Genomic DNA, 26,413 nt, shown 5'->3' with positions numbered 1-26,413 from the left:
TCACTTTATTTAACAGGAAATGAGAGGCCTGATAGGTAGCTTGCTATAGGAGATGGTCAGAAATGTTCCAGGACTGGTGTCACAAATATATATTTTAAAACCAAACAAAAAACTCCAAGTTATTCTTAGAGCCAGGTGATCAACCAGAACATCCACAAATCCATATGGCATAGCTTTGATCAGTGCACAAGAAGAAGGGAGGATCTGGATTGGGATTATTTAAGAAAATTATTTGATGTTGTCAGCTACAAGAGTCATTTGTGCCAGCATAAACCCTCCCTACCATTTTGCGGAGTTCAAAAGTTCATCGTCTAATCTGAAAAACATACAGGTGTGTATTTGCTAAGGTTAAATTGTGAACTTGTGATTACCTAATTCATTTGTTGTTGTTGTTCTTTTATTTTGCTCTTGCAGGACAAGAACAACTGTGTCCAATGACTTCCCCCCCTCATCCTTTTTTTATTTTTTTTTATTTTTTTTTTTAAACAGAGAAATTAGTTTTTTTTTTGTTGCTGTGCAAAGTTATCAAAAAGGGTATCGTGTATAAATTGAGTGCAAATAATAATTTGTATCTTTTAATTTCTAACTTGTAGTTTGGACTTTTTTTTTTTTAACTTCTACTTTATAAAAGGAATTGAATCGGTTACGCCTTTCACATTATTATTAATGTTGTTATTATTATGACTCTACACACGTAGGCTACCTATGCTCATTAAGTACATACAGTGAGTACATGTGGAACCTGTGAATTAAAAAACAGAAGAAACTGTACTTTTGAAAGAAAGTGCAGTTCCTGACAAAGCTTTTGTTTTGAAGGCGGATGAAAGGTGGCGGAAGTAGCGTTATCGCTCATGCTAACTTCACACTCCTGTCTGCGAATCTTAAATCGATGAGTGATTGGCTGTCTTCTCGGTCAAGATTCTGGGGGTCTATTAACGCGAAAGGTAAATGCCAACCACGTCAAGTGGTCGGAGTCAAATGATGTTCTAATTTAAAAAAAAAAAAAAAAAAAAAAAAAAGAGCAGTCCTCGGTGCAGTTCACGGTATCTATGTGACGTTGGCTGTCACAGTAGGCGCCTTTGTCTCGGCTTTGGCGTTTTGATATTTTTGGAAGGCTAACCGTTAAGTGTTTTGCTAACGTTAGCGGTCCTGCGCGCGCCTTGAGGGGCATCGCAGCTCAGGTGTGCAGACAGACCCCATATGGGCAGGAGTGCCGGGGCCTGGAGGGGGGAGGAAAGAAACTCCATACGTGCAGGGGGAGGAACGTTCAGTAATTCTTCAGCGATATTACTTAGAATGATAATACACCTGACAGCTGCCAGAAACAACCGCTGAGTATTGAACATGAATTGCGTATTTACGCTGCAAACATCTATATTTGTAAAATATAAGTCATAATTGTACACTTTCAAGGCTGATGTGTGTAGGTCTGAAGAAAAAGTAAATGTTGCTAACCCATGATTTGACCTTACAACAGGTGTCAGATTCATGGATTGAACAATGCATTTCCAAGGACGTCCACTGTGCCTTTCAGTGACTCTTCCAGTCTCTGTTGACCTGCTGATGACACTCTGTAGCCACTTCCCTTTTAAGTACATCCTTTTGGAAGCCTTGCAATGGTGCGCTTGATCAGTTGTCAGGTGTTTTCTTGGTTCCATGCTGTCAAAATGTGAACAGTAAGATGAAGAGGCCTGTTTAAATACCAATTTTATTTGAACAAGGACATGTTTTGATCCATTCGTGGTTTGAACACATGTTGTGAATTTTGGAGTTAAGCAAGGAAAAAGCTACTGAAACAAGCAACAGTTGGATATATGCATTCAAAAGTTTAGAGGTCAAATTAAGTTCACCTAAGTTTATAGTGCATTTTATGTTCATCCAGAAATATCTACCAAAATAAGTATTATCTTTATATACTTTATTTTACACTGATCTAAGCGACACACAACCACACGAAAACGGTCACCCCAAAAAATAAAATAATAATAATAATGTCTTAATTTACTCTGATTTATTTAATGGGAACTCTGTGCTTGTTCTCTTGAACGTGAAGCTCTTATTCTGTTGTGTAAATGGCAACAGGTGGAAACATGTTGGTTGGGCCTTTCATCTAGTGGACTGGATTTAATTGTTCTGCGTGCTCTTACATGTCACTGGCATAGATGTATGAATTTAATAAAAGTTCTTTCGTAATAAATTTTTGGAACAACTATGTGCAGTTTTACACAGCACACCTTGTGGTCGGGAATTACTTCACTAGAGATGAACGAAAATATTTGTTTGAATCTGATGTGCCAATCACTCTGTAAGAGTCTAAATCTCGTGATTTTACTTACCCTCTTTAGGGGTTCGTCATGGCCTTGAAAAGGAGAAGAGCGGCATCCCCCTCTAGCAGCGTGAGTGGAGGAGATTTTGATGATAGCCAGCCTTCGTCCTTGGTGTCTTCAAGTGGGCGAAAGAGGAGAAGGACCTCAAACATTCCAACTGTGGATCCTGTAATTGTCACTTTTTCTCGGGGTTTTTTTGCCGTTAAAATTACGTCACAGCTGATATTGATGTAATAATTTCATGTGAGTTTTGACTTGTCTTCCAGATTGCTGTGTGCCATGAACTGTACAACACAGTCAGAGACTACAAGGATGACCAAGGCAGGATGTTGTGCGAGCTGTTCATCAGAGCCCCTAAACGAAGGTGAGCGCAAGCTTGTGGTGTTACTCGAATGAACCAGCAGTGGCCCTCATATCATCCACTTTTCCATCTCAAGGAACCAGCCAGACTATTACCATGTCGTTTCTCAGCCGATTGACATGATGAAGATCCAGCAGAAATTAAAGATGGAGGAATACGATGACGTCGAACAGCTCACCAGTGACTTTCAGCTCCTGTTTCACAATGCCAAAACATACTATAAGGTAAACTCTCACCATAAAGAAGCACCTCTTGAGGAATTCATCAGTCTGGTTGGGCTAGACAAGTGATTATCAACAACTGCCGCTGAGCATGAGTGTTGGGAAATAATGTATTTTTATTTAGCTATCTATGCCAGTGACGTCTCGTGACAGGCAGAACAATTAATTGCACTTCCAAAAGATATGATTAACCTTTATATGCACTTGTTTCCATTCATACAACAGTAGGGCTGCTCGATTATGGGAAAAAAAAATAATAATCACAATTATTTTGCCAATAATTGAAATAACAATTATTAAAACAATTGTTTATTTTTTCGTACAAAACAAGGATATGATTGACCAATTAAAAAATAGAAACAGGTAACTTATGTGAGTTACTTTTGGACCAAACATAATATATTTATTTGTTTATGTTGGCAAAAACTTGAAGTTGGAGTGCAGCATGTGCACTGTACAGTAGGACGATCATTTATTTATTTTTGGTACAGAACAAGAAAATGTTTAAATGTAAAAAAACAAATTAAAAATATTAAAACAAATAAAAATGTTTTGAAAGACTATAATTATGCAAGTTCCTTTTGGATAAAACAAATTTAATCAAATTAGTTATTTTAAAATTTAAAAAAGGTGCAAATGTATAAATTTATCCAAGTCAAAAATTAGTATTATTAATCTTTTTTTTCCTTTTTTTTTATTTACTATTATGCAGATTTTGTAATAAAAAATAAATAAATAAATAATTATTATTAAATAAGAAATAATTAAAAATAAATAAATAATTCCAGTATGGCCAAGTTTCCCAATACTTTTGTCCTTCACTCTTCAAGGTACTGTATCTTATAATGAACTTGTCTGTCTTGAGCAGTCAGACAGTGCAGAGTTCCGGGCAGCCTGCAAACTGTGGGACCTTTATCAACGTACCAAGAACGAATTTGTTCAGCCAGGCGATGATGACGAGGACGATGAGACCAGTTACGATGCACAAGACGCACCCAGCGGGTCAACTGAGGATGAGGTGAGTCGAATGGTAATGATTAGAAGGAAGTTGTTTGCATCAATTAAGAGGGAGACTCGGATCATGTCATGTAATAATATATTTTGGGTCCAGATCTATTGAAAAAAAAAAATGGCTTTCAACATTTCCTTTTCTTAACTGATTACTCACATAAATTACAGAGTGCGCCGACCTGCTTGAGAGACGTCCTTGAACATCTACTTGATGCCGTGGTGACGTATGCTGAACCCTCGGGCCGCCTGGTCAGCGATCTCTTTCAGAGGCTGCCCTCCAAAGCGGTACAAAAGTATTCACCATCATTCAAGTGAGAACGAATGACTTTACTTTGACGTGCAATCTCTTTTGTCTTGTTTAGCAATATCCAGATTATTATGCAATCATCAAGGAGCCCATAGATCTGAAACTTGTGGCGCAAAAGATTCAGGTATTACAAAATTAAATATAACCCTCAATGATGTTAATGATCATAAATGTATTTGGTTTAAGATGGGCCACTACAGGAGCATTACTGCCATGGCTAAAGATATCGATTTATTGGTCAAAAATGCCAGAACTTATAATGAGCCTGGATCACAGGTGTTCAAGGTCAGTGTATAGCTGAGACTATAATGTGCACATGGATATTTAAAGGATACATTTTGTAAATTATTTTTTCTTGGATTGTATTTGTGTTCAGGATGCAAACACTATTAAAAAGGTTTTTGCACAAAAGAAGTCAGAGATTGAACACGGAGACCCAATCAAGTCCAGCATTCGTATTAGGTACTAAACAACAAAATACACTGAGGTGAATTATGAGAATAAATAAGTTATTTTATTGTTCTATTTTAATGTCCAGGAATAGGAGGTATGCTCAGGGTGAGCGCTTCTCGGCGATCAGCATGGCTCTGCAGTATGAAAGTGACGAGGACGGGATACTTTCTGGTACATGTTGCCATAATTTAAAGGGGAAGTCAAACAAAATCATTTCTTGACAGTAATATGTTATATGTGACCTCACTAGTCTAAACATGACATTCTGATTAATATTACATTTGTGGAATATGAGTTATGCAGCAAAATCGAGCTGTTTTTATCCATCTCAGGGGGCGGCCATTGTGTCACTTGTGTCAACTGAAGATGACCTCACAGTTGCTCAGCGGTAATGACCAATTACAGCTCACTTATTTCTGAAGCTGAGCTGTGATTGGTTGTTTTCCTTTTTCATTCACAGCAAGTGATATAGATAAATATTGCTGGATTTTGCTGCTTAACTCATTTTCCACTAATGCAATATTAACCAGAGCACTGCATTTAGACTAGTGGGGCTGCATAGAACATATTATTGTCAAGAAATTTGTTTTTGGTTGACTTCCCCTTTTAAACAAACACACCATTTGAATATTGACTCATTTGTAAATAATTGTTATGATCTGTTTTTGTCCTCCCTATTGCTCAGGGTCTGTTCACTACGACGAGGGCGAGTCTGAGGCGGAGAGTTTGACCACTAACATCGACATGAGTAACCCCATCTTCCAGCTTTATGAAGCTGTACGCGGTGCCAGGAACAGCCAAGGCCTTCTGATTTCAGAACCTTTCCTGGAACTGCCCTCTAGGAAGGATTACCCCGACTACTACCAGCAGATCACTCAGCCCTTGTGCCTCCATCAGATCAAGTATGCAAACAGCTATTGACAATTTTTACTTAAAAAAAGGCTATAAATGACATTCTTTATTTTACTGTACAGTATATCCCTTTGACATCACATTCACTCACTTTGCAGTACAGTAATTCTGTACCCTCCTTCCCAAATGTGAGAGCCCTTAATTCCCCACAGGAACAAAATGAAGAACAACGAGTACGACAGTGTTGAGCATATGGACTCTGACCTAACGCTGATGTTTGAGAACGCCAAGCGTTACAATGTTCCCCATTCCTCCATCTATAAGCGGGCGCTTAAGTTACAGCATATTCAGCAGGTGAGCCTCGGTGTCAAATTTCTGGTATTTTTGACATACTGTGGTCATTTTTTGCCTTCTTTTTTTGGACATTTTATGGCTAATTTTTGACATTTGATTCTACCTTTTTTTTGCTATCAATTTTCTGACATTTTTGGCAATTTTGTGGACATTTTTGGTAATTTCGGGGATTTTTTTCCCCTTTTTATTTTCAATTAATTTTCTGACTTTTTAGCAATCAACTTTGACATTTTTGGCAACTTTGTGGACATTTTATGGTCATTTTTGGGATCTTTTTTTGCCTTTATTTTAAATTAATTGTCTGACTTTGCCGATCAATTTTATGTCATTTTTGGAAACTTTGTGGACATGTTATGGTAATTTTGGGGATTTTTTTGCCTTTTTATTTTAGATTAATTTTCTAACTTTTTAGCGATCAACTTTCTGACATTTTTGGCAACTTTGTGGACAATTTATGGATATTTTTGGGATATTTTTTGCCTTTATTTTAAATTAATTGTCTGACTTTTCCGATCAATTTTCTGACATTTTTGGCAGCTTTGTGGACATTTTATGGTATTTTTAGGGATGGTTTTTTTTTTTTTTTTTTGCCTTTTTATTTTACATTAATTTTCTGACTTTTGGCAATTCTAAACACATTTTATGGTATATTTTGCATTTCTTCTTTTGTTTTTGGACATTTCGTGGTTACTTTCTGAACATTTTTTAAACATGATTCTCACCTTTTTTGTGGGTTAAGTTGAAATGAGAGTTGTAAACTGTACATTGATTATATTCTGACTAGATAAAACGAAAGGAGCTTTTACAGAGGGATGATGACGATGGAGACAGTATGCTGTCCTGTGCCACCTCTGACACAAGTAGCACAAAGAGAAAAAGGTACTCACTGTCACTCTCGTTGTCTGCAATTTTCAATTTTAAGACACCCTTTTGTTACCCTTGTTACAGCCACAAGAAGAATACTAAGAAAAATCGAATGAAAGCTCTTTTTGCATCTGTGACGGACGCACGGGAGGCGGGCACTGGCAGGCGACTGTGTGACCTCTTTATGGTAAAGCCCTCCAAGAAGGACTACCCCGATTACTACAAGGTCATCCTGGAGCCCATGGACTTGAGGACCATTGAGCACAACATCCGCTCGGACAAGTACCTCACTGAAGATGCCATGGCGGAAGACATGAAGCTGATGTTCCGCAATGCTCGACACTACAATGAAGAGGGATCACAAGTTACGAGGGTTAACATTGACGTATTTTTTACTTGCTTTGTTGGTCATTTGTCACTGAATTTTTTTTTTTGGTTTGTTTTTGCTTGCCAGGTCTTCAATGATGCTGATGTACTCGAGAAAATAATGACAGACAGACGCAGGGATCTCGGACCGGTGATAGATGAGGATGACACGGTGTCTTCAAAGATGAAAATAAGTAAGTTATTCACAGCTTTTACATTCTGACACTCTCATATTTGTACAGTATATCAGTATTTTTCTTTCTTCTGATTGGTTGGTTAAAGCAAGCAGAGTTTGACTAGCAACTCTTTTCCAATTTGCACACATTATTACATTTAATAGTCATCATCTATGGTGAGTATTATATACAGATATTTTATCCAAGTACTATGGTTATGTCATATTAGATAGAGAAATATGATAGATAGATAATAGATACATATTGGTTGAAGGTTCTAATCTGCTCCAAATGATCTCCTTGGCACAGTTGCGGGCATATCCCGCCACTGATTTACACAAATTGAAAATTGGATTTAATGAATTCACTCCCTGCCATTTTGACTGAAGCAACACCCTTCACTCTCGGCTGTTTTACTGGATTTTGACTGACTTGCCTACCAAAAGAAACATTGGAGTCTCTTTCATCAGGAAAAAAATATATATTTCTATCTGTTTTCGTGTTGCAGCAATTAGCATTAGAATATAGCAAAGTTTCATCATTATTCACAAATCCATTTAGAACTGTGGGCAAATGAGCTTATTTTCAACATGACCCTGGTTGATCTCCTTTGCTCTGCTGCCACATGCTGGCCGTTTGTGTAATAACTACCATTTCTTCAACCGTTCTCTGCAGTTGAGAGGCTGCATCAAAGCCTTCAGTATGCTCTAGCACCCCCATAAAATGTATAAATACGTCTTTGGGACACTTAAAACATTTAAAATAGAACGTATTTATACGTTTTTGGGAGCAAATGAGTTAACTAGGTCAAAACCATCTATAGCTACCAAATCGTGTGTGGAAGCATCTCTTACTAACAAATTTTGTTTCTTTCAGGAAAGACAAACATGACTGTAAAGAAATCCAAGTATCTTACACCCTTACAACAGAAACTGAATGAGTTGTATGAGTCCGTCAAGAATTACACCGACAAGCGAGGCCGTCGACTCAGCACGATCTTCCTGCGCCTTCCATCCCGTGCCGAGCTGCCAGATTACTACATAGCTATCAAGAAACCGGTGGACATGGAGAAGATCAAGAGCCACATGTTAGCCAATAAGTATCAGGACGTTGACGCACTGGTGGAGGACTTTGTGCTCATGTTCAACAACGCGTGCACGTACAATGAGCCCGAGTCGCTGATTTACCGGGATGCTTTAGTGCTGCACCGGGTGCTGCTGGAGACGAGGCACGCCTTGGAGGGAGGAGAGGACGCCTACGTGCCCGATGTCCCTCGCCTGATCCAGGAGCTCATCCGCAGCCTCTTTGTCTCTGTGCTCGGCCACCAAGATGACGAGGGCCGTTGCTACAGCGATTCTCTGGCCGAGATCCCCGCCAGCGACCCTGCCAACCCAAAGAAGCCCCCTCTAAATTTTGAGATCATCCGAAAGAATGTAGACGGAGGACACTATATGAGGCTGGATGTATTTCAGGACCACATGTTTGAAGTGTTAGAAAAGGCCAGGCAGCTAAATAGGTGAGCTGTTTTTGCCCAATTTGCACAAAATCACATTAGGTGCAGTGAGGATTATTTTTGTATCATTTGTCATTTACAGGACAGACTCTGAAATTTTTGAAGATGCCGTCGAGCTGCAGCAGTTCTTCATCAGGATCCGGGATGAGCTGTGTAAGAACGGAGAGATTTTGATGTCTCCTGCTCTAAGCTATACATCTAAACATCTGCACAATGATGTGGATAAAGAGAAGAAACAAAAGCTCCCGAAAGAGATTGAGGAAGACAAAATCAAGAGGGAAGAGGAGAAAATTGGTACTTGACTTAATGCATTTTTAAAATCACTGTCTTAAGACGGTGTTTCCCAACCTTATTAATGAGCCAAGGCATATATTTTACATGAGAAAAATCATACAGCAAACTGCCAAACAAAAATTTCACAAATCATACCATCCACTGAAATAATGATGATCTAGTCCCAACTTACAAATGCAGTTGTGAAATCTGGGCATGCTTAGTTGAACACAAATCATTCTATTATAGCAGGGGTCTGCAACCTGTGGCTCTGAAGCCACATGTGGCTCTTTAGTCCCTCTCCTGTGGCTCCCCGTGGATCTCTTTTAAAAAAAAAAAAAAAAAAAAAAAAAAAAAAATTAAAAGTTTTTTTTTTGTTTTTTGCACATTTCAAATTTTTAGATTATATATTCTTTAATTAATTGAATTAATTATTTAGAGCTTTAAAAATATTAAAAAATGTCAGTGCAAATTTGTAAGTTTTCAGAAAAAGAGACAAAAAGTAGATTAAAAATTAACGCATCCAAAAAGTCACCATAAAATGTCCAAAAAGGAAGAGGAAAAGCAGAAAATTACCACATAATGTACATAGGAAAAAAAGATAAAAAAGTAAAATGTCCAAAAACAAAAGAAGAAAGGCAGAAAATTACCATAACATGTATTTAGAATTGCCAAAATTCAGAAAAGCAATTTAAAATATAAACGCAAAATAGAAAATTACCATAAAATGTACACAAAGTTGCCAAAAATGTCAAAAAATTGATAGCAAAAAAACAGACAGAAACTCAAAAATTAGCCATAAAATGTCCCAAAAAAAGGAGAGGCAGATGACCACAGTATGTCCAAAAAATTGCCAAAAATGACAGAAAGTGTAAAAAACAAAACAAAACAATGAATTATGACAAATTACACACAAAAAAGTCAATAAATACATAAAACATATACAAAAACGGAAGACGAAAAGTAGAAGAAAATGAATCTCAGGATGCTGCATATTTTCTGTTATGGTGTAATTATCTCAGTACATTAGACTAACATTAACATTGTTTCCTTCATCATAATGTTCAAATATTTTGCTCCTCCAGACAAATTTGTTGTTATTTATTTGGCCTATAAAATGGCTCTTTTGTCAGTAAAGGTTGCTGACCCCTGTATTATATGAACATCAACAAGGTTAATTCTACATGCTGCCCTCTAGTGGAAGAGCATGTCATTGATCTACCTGTTACCATAGAATGCTGACAGTTAGCTTTATGAACAAATATACATTGTTTGTAGTAAAAAAACAAAAAACCCCGCAAAAACACACTAATTAGATGAAATTGGACAATTTACCATAGCACACCCAATGATCTCCCACAGCACACTAGTGGTTGGGAATCACTGGTTAAAATGTTTTCCAGCATATCACCACATATACATGCAGCTTTTTTTTAAGAAAGCATGCTGTGAATTTCCAGAAGCTGAAAAAAGAGAGGAATCCGTCGGAGGTTCCTGGCAGCTGAGTGCACAGCGCACATACAGCCAAGACTGCAGCTTCAAAGACAGCATGTACTGTGTCGGAGACTACGTTTATGTGGAGCCTGCCGAGCCGAACCTCCAGCCTCACATAATCTACATCGAACGCCTGTGGCAAGATGAAACCGGTCAGTCCCGCTGCAACCTGAAGATGATTGAGGCAAGAAAAGCAATGTCATTATTAAATAATTTCAGGTGAGAAATGGCTCTACGGCTGCTGGTTCTACAGGCCAAATGAGACATTCCATGTCGCTACGAGAAAGTTCTTAGAGAAAGAAGTATTTAAGAGCGACTATTACAACAAAGCACGGATCAGCAAGATTCTTGGAAAATGTGTGGTCATGTTTGTAAAGGTAACCACTCTCCTCTGTGTGTCTCCTAAGCAACAACTGTGTAATCACTGTAATGTATAGATGCATGTTGACATTTTTTATGTGAATTTCAGGAGTACTTCAAACTTTGCCCAGAAGGCTTCAGGGCGGAGGACGTCCATGTCTGCGAGTCCCGCTACTCAGCCAAGTCCAAGTCCTTCAAGAAGATCAAGTTGTGGACCATGCCCTTGAGCTCAGTTCGCTTTGTCCCGAGAGAAGTGCCTCTGCCGGTTGTACGCGTAGCATCTATATTTGCCCCCAAAGAAGAGAGAGAAGAAAGAGAAGAGAAACTCATAGAAATTACAGATGAAATCAAAGTGGCAGAATGTAGCAGCATAGACAAGGTAAAGCCCTTTTTCTGTAATAAAATTCACATGCCACCTTCAGAACATTTTACATCTGCAGGAGAGGGAAGATGTCCCATTGGAGATGACCAACGGGGAAGCGGGCTGCCAATACTATGAACAGCTCTGCTACAACAACCTGTGGCTGAAAGTGGGAGACTGCGTCTACATTGGCTCTCATGGGCTAGTGCGCCACCGAGTGGGCAGGTGGAGTCAATGCATCTTTTTTTAAATCAATAAGTTTGGATGCATCAACTGGAGGCGGGAGTAACACACATGTCCACTTAAGTGCAAGTCATAAGTTAGTCTCAAGTCTTATACTTCATGTTTCAAGCAAGTCCCGAGTTCCTGTGCCTGTAATCAAACAAGTCAAGTCGAGTCCCCACTAAATTGCAAGCTAACCAAATAATTACCGTACTAAGGTTAATCAATTCATAACCCAAATTATATACAACTTTGCTCATTTATGTTACATAGAGTTAAAAACAAACACTTTTTTTTTGCTTCCTCAAGAATCAAGATCCAAGATTTTTTTTTTTGTTATGTTAACCAATTTTCAATTATTGTTTACTTATCTGTGTTACTGAGTAGACAACATGAATGTTGCACCGGCGTGCTTGGCCACTATAAAATGTGCAGTGTAACTGTACTGAAAAGAACTATTTGAAAAACAAAACAAATGGCGCACTACCTTGAAAATGCAGATGTTTCTAAATGTATACATGCAAGTCATGTGGCTGAAGCGGAAGTCAAGTCAATTCTTATGGGTACCAAGTTTCAAGTTTTATCCAAGCTAGTCTGAAAATTTGCGACTCAGTCTTACTCGAGTCAAGTCGCGTGATATGAGTCCCCCACACAGTAAATTTGTCTCTAATCAAGGGTCTATTTGGTCCCACTCTAAAACAAGTAAAATAAAAACTTGGAAAAAAAAGAGTTTAAAAAAAAAAAGTCACTCAAGGGTTGAGGAACAAACCCACAACTTCAGGGTGGGAGACAGCCAATCAATTGACAGTCAATCAATTCATTCTTCAACCCTTGTGTAACTTTTTTGTTTTATTTGTTTTATAACAAACTAGTAGTTTTAACCCCTTCAGACCCACATTTTTTTCTGGTGGGCAAAGTTATTTATTATGTAGTTATTTATTTATTTATTTATTGATTACTGATTTGGACCCTTTTGCCACAAAAATATTTTTGGGGTCATGTTTTTATTTGTCATAGTGGACGCCAGGATGTGGCTGTAACGTGTTGTAAACTTACCAAGCTTATATGTAACATTTTTAACATGAACATCATGCCAATCAACTTGCGATTGGTTAGCTAGGATCCAATCATGAACCACAAGTGTGGACAAATTATGTGTTTTCATTGGTTTAGACACAAATTGTCATATCCACAGCAATCATCTATGGGTCCGAAGGGGTTAAAAATACTTTGAGGAAAATTTGCTCTAAATATTGTACTCTCTTCCGACCAAATGTGAATTTTACTCTGTTTAGGGTGGAACCAAATAGACTCTGCTTAGTTTCAAATTTACTCTACCTCATTCATCTAATCTGAATCCATATACTTCATGAACCCTTGAAGTCAGGAGGCCAAAAAAGATTGTCTGTTCTCCAACAAGAAGTTTAATCTTTATTGTACAGAATTGAGAAAATGTGGATGCGAGATGGAGTCGGCTACTTTTTCGGTCCGATCTTCATCCATCCAGAAGAAACGGAGCATGAGCCCACTAAAATGTTCTACAAGAAGGAAGTTTTCCTGAGCAACCTTGAAGAAGCCTGTCCCATGACCTGCATCATAGGTAACCTTCACATCTATAGGACCTCTCCAACCACACTATTTTAGTCATTATAATTGATCTAAGTATGTATTAATTTCACAATTGTGCGTTTCTTGCATATTTCTTGCCTCACAGGGAAGTGTGTGGTGTCATCCTTCAAAGAGTATTTATCTTGTCGACCAACTGAAGTACCCGAAGAGAACGTCCTGCTCTGTGAGAGTCGCTACATTGAAAGTGAGAAGCAAATGAAGCGGTTCAAAGGACTGAAGCGCTTTTCGTCATCCGGAAAGGTGGTGGAGGATGAAATCTACTATTTTAGGTAAGACCGCAGATTGAATACCTGTGGGATACATTTGATTTGTTTACTGTAAAAAATGTGTTTCTATTGACCTTTATATTTTTTATCTACAGGAAGCTTATAGTTCCCCAAAAGGAGCCATCACCTTTGTTAGACAGGAAAATTGAGGAACTGGAGGCCAAGTTTGCTGATATGACGGATGAGGAACTGGAGGAGCTTGGGGATGATGACAGCGAGCTCGATCATTCTCTTCCCCGGATGCATTCGTCCATGTGTGGCGACATGGATATCATGACTTACACTCCACCACAGGTCCGGTTTGTTTGGGTTCATTAAACGCGGCAAAGAAGGAACAGTTAACTGTTTAGCTTGTTGTGTGTGTTTTGTTTTGTTTTGTCCCTCCTGTGTATGCACAGTCAGCCAAATCTCTCAAGGGTCTTTCCAAGAAGGAGGGCTCAAAGCGGAAGATCAACATGAGCGGATACATCCTGTTCAGCAGCGAGATGCGCGCCGTCATTAAAGCCCGCCACCCAGACTACTCCTTTGGCGAACTGAGCCGCCTGGTCGGCACAGAGTGGAGGAACCTGGAAGGTTCGAGGAAAGCAGAGTATGAAGGTGAAGAGGGGCCATGATGACGAAACGTGTCCATTGGTCGGTGAAGTGCATCAAAGAAAATGTCACCTTTTTTGTACTTGATGGTTTGCAGAGCGAGCAGCTAAAGTGGCCGAGCAGCAGGAGCGTGACCGGAGCCAGTACATGACATCCCCGAGAGCAGGTACCCCAGTAGGGGCACTGATAGGAGTGGTGCCTGCTCCAACCCCCATGGGGATGCTAAATACCAGCTTGACGCCTGTGTCAGGTAACCCCTCAGAGTTGCAGAAGGGGCTGGAATAACAAACTTCCCTGCTTGATATACGCATGTTGTATTACATCAGCATGTTTGTGTTGCAAAGTGAACGTCCATGCTCCACTTTTTGCCAAACTGTGGTCCATTTTGCATCCCTCTGCAAAGATACGTGATTCCTAAAATATGTTTTTTTCTTCAGTCCTGCTCAATAACAATTGATGAAATCATTCATTGGCATAGGCAAAAGAGGCTTCAAAAGTAGTGTTTGTGATTTATTTATTTTTTTTAACTTCATTTTAGTAACATTTATTTTGCATTCATTCTCACAGTACAGCTATGAGTGCACGATTGCATATTAATTCACATGTAAAGCATGCTTGTAGTGATGCATGATTAACCAACGCATGTTGCTTTGTTTTGCTGCTCTTCATTCTTAAGCCGCTATGATGGGTGCATGTAGGTCAGCTATGATGCCGCACGGAATGGTTAGCATGACTGGCATACCACCACATCTCACGGGGGGGCCTTTAAACTCCCAGCATCCTCTGCTCGTAATGCCTGGGCTCCCTGGAATGCCGTATTTTGGTAAGAGTGCTGTCATAAACCACCCCGCCTGCCACACAGTTGCTTCCCGTCTGCCAGTCTGACTTGCTGGAGGGGCTACCTGTACCAATAGGCTGTGACCTTTAGTTGATGATTACAGGATGTCATTTGCTCAAAAACAACACATTTTGTTTACCTCAATCTTGAAAAATTAGCAATTACGGATCACATGTTAATGATTGGCATTCCTGAGATTTTTAATGTTGGCAAGATGACATTGATTGTTTTATGAGTCATTGTCTTTGCATTGTAAATATCAGGCATCAACGGTATTGGGGGTGAAACTGGAGTAGGGAGCATTCATGGATCTCAGGTAATAGCTAAGTTCTGAATGTAATATTGATTTGATTTCACTTCATACTCCTGTCTTGTCTTCACACAGATGGTCAAAAATACACACGTATTGTTTTATTGTATTTATTTGAGATGGGTTCTGGCCAACAGGCTCCACCACCATACCCAGGACAAGGTCAGGCTGCCCATCAACAGCCCTCCTCCCCGTTGTTTGTGTCCCCTCCAGCCAAGTCCCAGAGGCTCCTCCACTCTGATGCTTACCTCAGCTACATCGAGGGTCTAACAGCGGAATCATCTACTGTAAGCAAGTGGGACCAAACGCTTTCAGGTCAGTCTTTTTGTCCTGGCATCAATCCAGGAAGAATTATGTTACAGAGGAAACATGACTATATAAACTGTGTATTTTGTGTTTTAGTTAAAAAACAAGATGTGCGCCTGACAAAAGAGCAGGAAAGTAGGCTGCCATCCCATTGGCTGAAGAGTAAAGGAGCCCACAAGACAATGGCCGATGCACTTTGGCGACTGCGTGACCTGATGCTAAGAGATACGCTGAACATTCGCTACACACACAACCTGTAGCGTGGCCATAATCCTAATCTGAGCCTCTTTTCCCAGTCTTGTAAAACAGAGATTGGGTTATGCTCGCTAAAAGTGTTCTTTGTGTTGTTATGTTTAAAGAGATGTTTATGTTAAAAGAGGTTGCTTGTCAAAGTAATTTTTCATTTCACATTTCAGATGTACTGTTCCAAGTGCAATATTAAAACCATCATTCTGTGATGAATACCTTTTTGTTTTCACAATTGTAAAGCCTTAAGTTTGTCTGTGTTCATTTCATGTTTGTTTCATTGAAGTGTATTAAAAACAATGTTGCCAGGTTGTGACTAAGTTGCAGTTTTATTTAAATTCAATTCAAAGTTCATATTTGACTACTTAATATTCTAATACGTGCAAATAATTATGCCCTTGTTTCATTTATGATGAATTTGGGACATCACATACAGTGATAGTTTATTGTGTTTAAGTCAGGAAACAAGGACGTCTCAAGAAAATGTCAATGTGGACGACTTAAAAAACATTTCGCCTAAGAGGAATTGCTAAAAAGGAAGCAATCTGTGGTAAGAAAAAATATGTACTACCATTCATACAGAAGGCAAAGCCATAATGATTAAGAACATAATGAAAGTACTGAAAGCATGAAAGCTGGCTAAATTAAATTAAAATGTGTTTGGTTCAGGTTCTGCAAATGCTTAAGAAGACAGCAACATCACTGAAAATCTGTTTATGAGCCTGTCATGCGCTATGGTAGCCTGTAAGGGATTTTTACAATACAAACACAAAACATCCCAAATATGGTGGGATGTTTTTATGCTCAGGTTTAAAAAGGTTGACTAAAAATGAGAATAATAGTTAGTATTTACAATTACAATTTACAATGTATCATAAAATAACACTCAGTTACTGACTCATATCAACAACATAGGTTTTTTTTTTTTTGTCATATTTTGATTTGTAAGTTGGTCATCAAGAGGGGAACAAGTGAAAAATGTTAAAGGGTGCTAAAGCTGCTATTTGATATTTAGAATATTTAGGAATAATTTTACATCAGCTGAGCTACAGCTAGTCTCAGCCAGGGAAACAGCACAACTACACATGTGCTGTCTTACTTGTAATTTCATGAGTGGGACAAAAAAAACAAAAAAACTCCTCCAATTTGTCATTATTATTATTATTATCTGAAGTCAGAGTTTCCATAAAAGATGCAAGTGCTACATAAATAAAGATGACTTGACTTGACTTTTGTGTAATCTTGATCTGATTTGAATCACTAGGGGCGTAGCTTTCCAACGTTGCTTGACATATGCGCATGCGCAATAGTATGACCGCGCAGTCGCTCCGGACGTTTGAAAGCTGGCACTGCAACCACGAACGTGCAGTGTGTGTGCGTTTGTGTTATACCGCTGCATCTCACACTGATAAATAAGCGGCACAGTGACGGGTAGGTAAGACTGCATGCTTGTTACCAATAGTGGCTGAGACCTCAAAACCACACACCGGGGGCATTAGGTTTTAGATGACCATAAAAGGCGTATCGCTTAGCTTACTTTATCCCTCTGTTAGCAAGTTAGCGCTACGCTAGCAGTGGTTCTATTTACAGGTGCTGACACTCCATGCTGCGAAAGGTTTCGTCTCGCGTCTATGGAGCCCGGCTAACGTTACAAACCAAATTAAACACAGCTTAAAACTTTTACATTTTTACCCCATCGTGTACAAAAGTATGTCACTTTTCCAGTCTAGTTAACATTTATACGCCAAACTGATCTGGAGTCAGCAGGGCTAGCTGAGTGCAGAGTGGAGCATGTCGCTAGGTTAGCTGCTAGCGAGCTAACGTCAGGGCTGTGCTCAATGTTTGAATGGTTATGAATGAAGGGTCTATTCTATATAGTGGACACCTTTGGCTTGATCCCTCGTATATTTGAGACGGATTCTTTCGTATTCGGAAAATCTCGACCCGTAACGTTGAAGTGAATTAGCTGCGCCTTCACGACGGAGCCAAATTCTCATTGATACTTTTTGGACGTCGCTGTTCGGCATTCACTTGCATGGACTGTACATACATCCATTTTCTAATTAGCTGGTCCTCATGAGAGTCGCGTTTGAGCTGGAAACAGAACTGACTTTGGGTAAGAGGCAAGGTACACACACCCTGGACTGGTCGCTAGGAAAGCTATATGCCACCTGGACTTGGATTGGTCGCCAGTCAATCATAGGAAACTAGTTAGACAAACAATTCATGCTTATATTCACACATGTGGACTAGGAGGAAATGAAGGTACATTGTCCTTTTGTTGAGAGAAGCAGGGCACACATTGCACAGTGACTGCCAATCAAATTTGTTGCACATATAGACAACTATTCGCACCTTTTAGACAACCCAGAGTTGTCACTCTCCCCCTGCAGACCGAGTGATGCGGCCAGACTCGACGTGTTACAGGTTGGCGCACATTAATCCCAAAATTCACTTGCAAATATTCACATTTTCACCATGAAATTAGAGGAAGTGTGGAGCAGAAATTTGTCAGCAACAAAAAACAAAAGAAAAAAACAAACAAAAACACTTATTTGTCACAAATGTGTGCAAAGATGAAAAATGTAGTTGCACTGTCAAGTTTTTGGGGCAAAATGTCACCATTTAGGGGTGGTCTGGATCCCTGAACAGTTTAGTGGATAATATTAACCAAATTTTACATAATATTGTGCTTCCAGTGACTCACTTGTGGTCTTCTCCTTCACAGTAGCAACCATGGAACTGAATGATGCTAACCTACAAACCCTCACAGAGTTTCTCAGAAAAACGCTCAACCCAGACCCAACTGTCAGACGTCCAGGTAAAGATGAATTGGTAACAAAAACATGCATTCAATTCGTACATGTTGTTTATACATACATTAATAATCTATTCTATTCCACTTTTGATGGCCATGTCATAACACCTGCTTTGTGGTTTTCTCTGTCGTAGCTGAAAAGTTTCTTGAATCTGTTGAGGGAAACCAGAACTACCCTTTACTCCTCCTCACTTTGCTCGAAAAGTCCCAAGACAGTGTTATTCGTGTCTGTGCTGCTGTTACATTCAAAAACTACATCAAAAGAAACTGGCGCGTTGTGAGTTTTGACAGCTGCATTGATTATTTCATTATTGATGCCGTGGCGTCAGTTATGAAGGTTGTGATTGATTATATTTCTCTGAAGGTTGAAGATGAACCGAACAAAATCTCAGAACAAGACAGAACAACAGTCAAAGCAAACATTGTTAATTTGATGCTAAGCAGTCCGGAACAGATTCAGAAGCAGGTGAGCGTCGTAATGTATATTAAGGAGTTTCATTTCTTCTTTTCTGTTTTTAAATAAAGCCTCCGTTGGTTCTTCTTTTTCCAGTTGAGTGACGCTATCAGCATCATCGGACGGGAAGACTTCCCCCAGAAGTGGCCTGACCTTCTAACAGAGATGGTGACCCGATTCAGAAGCGGAGATTTTCATGTTATCAATGGAGTGCTCCGAACTGCACACTCACTATTTAGGAGGTAGAGCTAATTAGCAAATCCCACAATCACTGTTAATAAGATGTCCTCTCCATGTATGTCTCTATTGTATCTGTCACTATAAGTGCTAGTTTAACCTTTTAATCCAACCACATTTGCCTCCTATTTGTTTATCCCTCTCAGGTATCGCCATGAATTTAAGTCAAATGAGCTTTGGTTGGAGATCAAATTAGTTCTTGATACATTTGCCTTGCCTCTGACGGAGTTGTTCAAGGTTTGTTGTCACTTGTTGTTTCTTACATTAAATATTGTAGCAAAGCACACACATTTTGAAATAAACAATGTTATCGCTCCTGTAACTAATGTTCTTGTTTGTTGCAGGTCACTATTGAGTTGTGTCAGACTCATGCTACCGATGTTAATGCCTTGAAAGTCCTTTTCTCATCACTCACGCTGATCTCCAAGCTTTTCTACAGTCTTAACTTTCAGGTCTGTTCTGTTCATTAAAGTTATGAAAAAAAAAAAAATGTCATTCCACCTTCAATGTATTAATTGACCTTGCCACCAAATTCTGTTATTCTACAGGACCTTCCTGAGTTTTTTGAAGATAATATGGAAACCTGGATGACCAATTTTCATGCGCTTCTTACTTTGGATAATAAACTTGTACAAACAGATGTAAGCATGTTAAAAATTTCAACTTACCTTAAGATGAAATTCCCGTTAAAGGAGATCTCGCGTGTCTGTTCTTTTGATTTCTTAGGATGAGGAGGAAGCAGGCCTCCTCGAGCTGCTGAAGTCCCAGATTTGTGACAACGCCGCGCTTTATGCTCAGAAGTACGATGAAGAGTTTCAGCCATATCTTCCTCGTTTTGTCACTGCCATCTGGAACCTTTTAGTTTCGACAGGCCAGGAAGTTAAATATGACCTGGTAAGGTTGCGCGCAAAATTTTGGTGCGCGTTTGCTCAAGGCTGGCATTTAACCCGTTTTGTTTTTGCTGTAGCTTGTGAGCAACGCCATTCAGTTTTTGGCATCGGTCTGTGAAAGGCCACACTACAAAAATCTATTTGAGGATCAGAATACACTCACGAGCATTTGCGAAAAGGTCATTGTTCCCAATATGGAGTTCCGAAGTAAGTAGCCATTTTGTTTGTAGTCTTTGCTGGCACATGGGAAGGTGTTTGAATTCCAATGTGCTTTTTATGATGTGCCGTTTGACCGTCTTGTCTACAATATTTAATTAGGTGCTGATGAGGAGGCTTTTGAAGATAACTCTGAGGAATATATCCGGAGAGACCTTGAGGGCTCTGGTAAAGATGAAATCATTTCCTTCCTTAATGTTCGATGATTGATTCAACTGTTTGAAATTCAGGATGGATTAATTATTTTCATTGTCAAATGTTTTTTGTTTTGTATTTTAAATTGCGCATTAACGTGTTAAAGTAGTGATTGTTTTCATGCTTGCCCCCCCTTCTCTTTTCAGACATCGACACTCGTCGTAGGGCGGCTTGTGACTTGGTACGAGGCCTTTGTAAGTTTTTCGAGGGCCCGGTCACAGCCATCTTCTCCGGATATGTCAACTCCATGCTGGCCGAGTACGCAAAGAACCCCGGTGCCAATTGGAAGCACAAAGACGCCGCCATCTATTTAGTCACGTCACTGGCATCCAAAGCACAGACGCAGAAGGTATTGGTGATGAGGTTTGTTTGTGTATTATTGAAGGATTGCATTTGCATAATTGGCCATTGTTTTTCCCCAGCACGGAATAACTCAAGCCAATGAATTGGTGAATTTGACAGAGTTCTTTGTGAACCACATTCTTACAGACCTGAAGTCCGCTAACGGTAGGACAGCTTCTTATAATACACTTGTATGTAAATACATACATGAGTGAATGTCTGCAATGCATATTTTTTTTTACTCCAGATTTTGAAGGTTAGAAAATCACGCTAAAATGAATCTGCATCTGATAAATCCCAAAGACTGAGAACTAAATAAAAACAGTGGAATGTAAAAAATGCAATGATTCCTCTTTCAAATATATGTACTGTGTCTTTTGACATTAATATGCAAGAGCTTGATAATGTCATTGCAGTGAATGAGTTCCCAGTGTTAAAGGCGGATGCCATCAAGTATGTGATGATCTTCAGAAGCCAGGTATGCTGAAACTCTTGGTTTCTCCATGGGGAGCACATCCCAATGCAGAATAACTTAGTTGCGCTTCTCCTCTTTCAGCTTCCCAAGGAACAACTGCTGCAGGCAGTTCCTCTTTTGATATCTCACTTGCAGGCAGAGAGCACTGTGGAACACACATATGCCGCTCACGCTTTGGAGAGGCTGTTTACTATGAGGGGGCCGAACAATTCAACACTGTGAGTTTAGAGCTGTGTATAGTGATCCGCAGTTCATTAAATCCGCAGTTCATTAAAAAGAAATAAAAGTCATTAAATTGATTTTTCAAAAATTAAGGCCTTGAGTTGCTTCCTCTTCCGAATACCAGTTGCTCTAAATTTGGAAAGGAAAACATTCGGTTCCTGTCACCAATGTCCAACAGGAAGCACTAATGCCACCTCGTGGCAAAAACAGTATGCATATATGTATGTGTATATGCAGTACGACATGGCCATTAAATTAGATTTGATGATACCCGCGGAAACACAATTATTAAAGTCAACTTGTGCCATCTTCTATGTGCTGAAGTAATGGAAACAATGTTGTAAAAATTCTCCTTTTTGGACTACTTGTTTCTCAGTATCACTGCTGTGGAGATGGCACCTTTTAGTGACATGCTCCTCACCAACCTGTTCAAGGCGATGGCACTTCCTGGTTCATCAGAAAATGAATACATCATGAAAGGTGTGCTAGATTCTGTCCTCTATATATTCTCGCATCTGCACATTTATTTGACGCTGCCTTTGCTTCTTCTTTTTTTTTTTTTTTTTTTTAAAGCTATTATGCGCAGCTTCTCACTCCTCCAGGAATCCATTGTTCCTTACATTCCCACTCTAATTGATCAGCTCACTCAGAAGCTCCTTTTAGTCAGCAAGGTAACTTGTCGTTTTTTTGAATACGCAGCGTTGACTCGAAATGCTTGTTTGTATATGGGATACGCTAAAGTCTTCTTATGCTTCGTTCTCAGAATCCCAGCAAGCCCCACTTCAACCACTACCTGTTTGAGTCCCTCTGCCTGTCTGTCCGCATCACCTGCAAGGCTAACCCCGCCACTGTCGGCAGTTTCGAGGAAGCCCTCTTCCCCGTTTTCACGGAGATCCTCCAGAACGATGTCCAGGGTCAGTTGCGTTGCACAAATATCATGTTTGCACGTATAGAGTAGCTGTTTGAGGCTCATGGTCATTTTCTGTTTTGTTTTGTTTTGTTTCAGAGTTTCTCCCGTACGTATTCCAGGTGATGTCTCTCCTCCTAGAGATGCATTCCAACGCGATTCCCTCTTCCTACATGGCTTTATTCCCTCACCTGCTGCAGCCTGTGTTGTGGGAGCGCACGGGCAACATCCCCCCTCTGGTGCGCCTGCTGCAGGCGTACATGGAAAAGGGGGGAGCCACCATTGCTGCATCTGCTGCTGATAAAATAGTATGTGATGGCAGCTTTGTACACGAGTTATAGTTTTGTACTTGATTACAATGTTTATATGTCCGCCCCAATCTAAGGAAATAGAATAGCTAACTTCATCTTCTTGAACAGGGATCAGCATTCTTTACTGTAACAACAGCCGTTTTAGGCCAAATTGATAACCAAAAATCTGTCTGGAGCTGCTATTTGAATATTATGATAAAGGAAACATGATTGAGGAAACAGTAACAGAAAAATTATAACAGTGTGATGATGAATACACTGTGTTCGTGTTAGTCTAATGTACTGAGGGCCCAATAGCTAATTATAGTTGCACCACAACACAGAAATATGAGAGCAGCAGCCAATATTAGACAGACGTTCATTTTCTTCTTCCATTCGTTTTGATTTTTTTTTTTTTTGTGTAATTTTTTATACTTCATTGTTCATTTTATTTTTAAATACAGTTTTAGACTTTTCTGCTATTCAAATTTCTGACATTGTTGGCAGTTTCATGGACATATGGTAATTTTCTGCCTCTTTGGACATTTTATGGCTTTTTTTTTTTTCCCTGCCTTTTTTTTGCTCTCAATTTTCTGACGTTTTGGCAATTTTGTGGACATTTTATGGTAATTTGGGGCATTTTTTTTATTTTTGGTTTGTTTTGGTCATTTTATGGTTAATTTTTTAATGTTTTTTTTTTTTTGCTGCATTTTTTTTAATTATTATTCAGTTCAGTCATTTTTCGCAATTTTATTGACATTTTATGGTAATTTTCTGTTTTCTGCACTTTCTTTTTTTTTTTTTTTGAACTCTTGACATTTTTTTTTATATTTATTTTTTATTTTTTTATTTTATCATTAATTTATTTAAATATTATACTATCTTAAAAAAATGCAAATAAAACAAACATTTTCTCCTTTTTTTTAAATTTTATTTATTTTATTTTTTATTATTAATAGAGCTCCACAGTTAACCCATAGGAGAGGGACTAAAGAGCCACATGTGGCTCCAGAGCCGCAGTTTGCAGACCCCTGTTCTAGAAGAACAAAATCAAATGGGCTTAATGTGAAAAATAAAATATTTATGAAAATTCCAATAACATTCAAATGGATGCATTGTAGACTGTAGAACCTGTTCCACGAAGACAGATTTATTTTTGCTTGAATTTTCATTAGTTGAGTCGGTTGATGGAAATTAAATCTAGCTTATACTTTCTCCTTTCTCCTCAGCCTGGACTGCTCGGTGTTTTCCAAAAGCTTATTGCCTCCAAGGCCAACGACCACCAAGGGTTTTACCTGCTCAACAGCATCATCGAGCACATGCCCCCGTGAGTTGGCACTCCTCTCGGCCTCTTTGAAATTTGACTGCTTATGAAATGCTTCTTGTTCTTGTTTTTGCCAGAGAATCCCTCACTCAGTACAGGAAACAGATCTTCATTTTGCTCTTCCAAAGACTCCAAAGCTCCAAAACCACCAAGTTCATCAAGAGTGAGTACAGTCATTTAGCGTCACCTCATTAACCTTCTCATGTATGAGCCTATTCGTTTCAAATAATGCAGTAATCAATGTATTGACACATTGAATATGTCGCAGGTTTCTTGGTATTTGTCAACCTGTATTGTGTCAAGTATGGGGCTATTGCACTCCAGGAGATTTTTGACAGCATCCAGCCCAAGTAAGTTTCATTTGAATAAGTCACCATGAATCAAATTGTTTGGGTTGCAATGTGAACATGCTTTTGTTGCTCTTCGAAGCAAATTGCAAACACGAGACAGATTGTCAATCAAACAGTGTTTTAGTCATTAATTTTGCTGTGTCAAAAGATTCAAATTCGACTTAAAATAGGTTTTGTATTCGATGTCTCATATTCTAAATCTAATCAATCTTGTCTGCACTGTCCAGAATGTTCGGCATGGTCTTGGAGAAAATTATCATTCCAGAGGTTCAAAAAGTGTCTGGAACAATTGAGAAAAAGATCTGTGCTGTTGGTATCACAAAGATCCTCACTGAATGTCCCGCCATGATGGACACGGAGTACACTAAGCTCTGGTAAGCCTAACTTGCGTTTATTTATTATCTCAACTCAACTCAAGTTTATTTATAGAGTGCTTTCAAACAGCCTGAAATGTCACAAAGCGTTTTACAGAACACAAAAAAACTAAAAACATAACATAAAACATTAACACCAATACAATACAATCACAACAAATCAACATTCTTCCATCCCTACATACGCTTTGATGTTTGAAGCAGTTTTTAGATGAAAGAGGACAGAATCATCAAAGTGCATGTCCTTTTGTGAAATAAATGGCTGGAAAAATATTCCTTAAATGTACAGCCTCGTTAACTCATTCCCTCCCAGCCATTTTCCCTGAAACAACCCCCTTCACTCCCGGCTGTTTCATTGGATTTTGACTGATTTTGCAAGGTCCACAGAATATTCAATCTGTTCTAATGCTATAAAAACATCGGACCTCCCAAAAGAAAGACTAGAGTCTCTTCTTTAATCAAGAAAAAAAGTATGATTATATCTGTTTCCGTTTTGTGTCAATTAGAATTAGAATATAGCTAGGTTTTATCATTATCCACAAATCTGTTGAAAACACTGGGAAAAAGAGCCTGCTGCAACATATCCCTGGGTGAGCTCTTATACTATGCTGCCACCTCATGGCTGCTTTTGGAATGACTGTCATTGCTTTAAGTGACCTCTTCATGTCAGAAGCAGTATCAATGCTTTATGTATGCTCTAGCATAAAAAAACATTTAAATAAAAAAACATATAAATCAGTTTTGGGGAGTGCAGGACAAAGCATTAAGTTTGAATAAGTTAATTATGTGTATGGTCAGGGCTCCCCTGCTCCAGGCCCTCATTGGTCTCTTCGAGCTGCCCGAAGACGACAGCATCCCGGATGACGAGCACTTCATTGACATTGAAGACACGCCCGGCTATCAGACTGCTTTCTCCCAGCTGGCTTTTGCTGGAAAGAAGGAGCACGATCCGATCGGTGATGCCGTCAGCAATCCCAAAATATTGTTGGCCCATTCGCTCCACAAGCTTTCGACAGCCTGTCCGGGAAGGGTATGTTTTTTTTATTTTTTATTTATGGCGTCATAAACATTTTGATGATTTTCTGTAATGTATTTATTTATTTATTTTTTCTTGGTGCAGGTTCCATCAACGCTGAGTAGCAGTCTGAACGCTGAGGCGCTCCGCTTCCTGCAGACTTATTTACAGGGAGCCAATGTGCAACTGGTCTGAATGGCAATGCTGTTTAGTTCAAAAGGACTACCAGCAAACTGTGGAATTCCCTCAAAGGTATTCGTTCATGACTTTGGGTTTTCTCAGACTGTGCTTAGTTTTTAAAAGTTTTAAAGATCATGACCAAACGCTAGCCTAACACATACAGTTTTGTTTTTTTGAGCTCTTACGTTTGTCATGGTCCAAAAGGCGGAAAAAGAAACAAGCAAAAGGTTCCATCAATCACGTTTTCCCCTACAACAGCTCTTGTGAAAGAAACTGAACATTTGATTTAGAATTTATTTAGTTTTTTTTTTTTTTTTGTACGTTTGTATTTTGTGTTGCATGTTTCTTGTAGCTTTATTCATGTCTAGTCTGTTTTGACACTGTTTTTCATGTGAATAAAAAAAGTCGCTTGTACAGATTTGT

At 39.0% G+C, this 26,413-nt stretch overlaps 2 protein-coding genes across 11 annotated transcripts; both read left to right on the top strand.

Annotated features, from left to right (window-relative positions):
• The first annotated feature begins 826 nt into the window (after positions 1-826).
• LOC144023542 (protein polybromo-1-like) lies at positions 827-16,017 on the top strand. 10 transcript variants are annotated; one of them, XM_077529132.1, is made up of 30 exons: positions 827-944; positions 2,346-2,495; positions 2,594-2,691; positions 2,765-2,912; positions 3,778-3,927; positions 4,089-4,205; positions 4,283-4,351; positions 4,414-4,512; positions 4,604-4,689; positions 4,766-4,851; positions 5,366-5,582; positions 5,745-5,886; positions 6,671-6,765; positions 6,835-7,114; positions 7,205-7,310; positions 8,169-8,808; positions 8,888-9,099; positions 10,539-10,724; positions 10,792-10,949; positions 11,042-11,311; positions 11,373-11,518; positions 12,958-13,115; positions 13,230-13,413; positions 13,506-13,704; positions 13,809-14,007; positions 14,099-14,251; positions 14,678-14,824; positions 15,103-15,155; positions 15,287-15,464; positions 15,552-16,017. In XM_077529132.1, exons 2-30 carry the CDS (start codon positions 2,355-2,357, stop codon positions 15,713-15,715), a joined length of 4,881 nt encoding a protein of 1,626 aa, XP_077385258.1. In that variant the 5' UTR covers positions 827-944; positions 2,346-2,354; the 3' UTR covers positions 15,716-16,017. The 10 variants fall into 10 exon arrangements, with proteins under 10 accessions (XP_077385258.1, XP_077385257.1, XP_077385256.1 ...); XM_077529131.1 differs by having other exon boundaries at positions 11,355-11,518; XM_077529130.1 differs by having other exon boundaries at positions 6,835-7,123; positions 11,355-11,518.
• Positions 16,018-17,002: 985 nt separating this feature from the next.
• On the top strand, positions 17,003-26,408 carry cse1l (CSE1 chromosome segregation 1-like (yeast)). Its single transcript, XM_077528562.1, has 25 exons — positions 17,003-17,132; positions 18,430-18,522; positions 18,654-18,796; positions 18,884-18,985; positions 19,070-19,215; positions 19,357-19,447; positions 19,555-19,662; positions 19,759-19,851; positions 19,937-20,104; positions 20,178-20,307; positions 20,419-20,484; positions 20,658-20,860; positions 20,934-21,018; positions 21,270-21,331; positions 21,410-21,546; positions 21,927-22,030; positions 22,124-22,221; positions 22,314-22,464; positions 22,557-22,765; positions 23,977-24,074; positions 24,149-24,234; positions 24,340-24,421; positions 24,649-24,795; positions 25,594-25,825; positions 25,916-26,408. The coding sequence occupies exons 2-25, from the start codon at positions 18,438-18,440 to the stop codon at positions 26,003-26,005; spliced, it is 2,916 nt and encodes a 971-aa protein (XP_077384688.1). The 5' UTR covers positions 17,003-17,132; positions 18,430-18,437; the 3' UTR covers positions 26,006-26,408.
• Positions 26,409-26,413: the final 5 nt, after the last annotated feature.

Source organism: Festucalex cinctus, chromosome 8 (genome assembly GCF_051991245.1).
Source record: "Festucalex cinctus isolate MCC-2025b chromosome 8, RoL_Fcin_1.0, whole genome shotgun sequence".
In the NCBI taxonomy this organism is placed as follows: domain Eukaryota; kingdom Metazoa; phylum Chordata; class Actinopteri; order Syngnathiformes; family Syngnathidae; genus Festucalex; species Festucalex cinctus.
This window is presented reverse-complemented; position numbering and strand designations above follow the sequence as displayed.

Excerpts from the sequence above, each read along its gene's own strand:
- LOC144023542 (XM_077529127.1), top strand. The coding sequence starts at position 2,355 with ATGGCCTTGAAAAGGAGAAGAGCGGCATCCCCCTCTAGCAGCGTGAGT. Across the intron at positions 2,692-2,764 it reads ATCAGAGCCCCTAAACGAAG|GAACCAGCCAGACTATTACC; the intron begins GTGAGCGCAAGC and ends TTCCATCTCAAG. Across the intron at positions 13,116-13,229 it reads TCCCATGACCTGCATCATAG|GGAAGTGTGTGGTGTCATCC; the intron begins GTAACCTTCACA and ends CTTGCCTCACAG.
- cse1l (XM_077528562.1), top strand. The coding sequence starts at position 18,438 with ATGGAACTGAATGATGCTAACCTACAAACCCTCACAGAGTTTCTCAGA. Across the intron at positions 24,422-24,648 it reads TTTGACAGCATCCAGCCCAA|AATGTTCGGCATGGTCTTGG; the intron begins GTAAGTTTCATT and ends TGCACTGTCCAG. Across the intron at positions 24,796-25,593 it reads ACGGAGTACACTAAGCTCTG|GGCTCCCCTGCTCCAGGCCC; the intron begins GTAAGCCTAACT and ends GTGTATGGTCAG.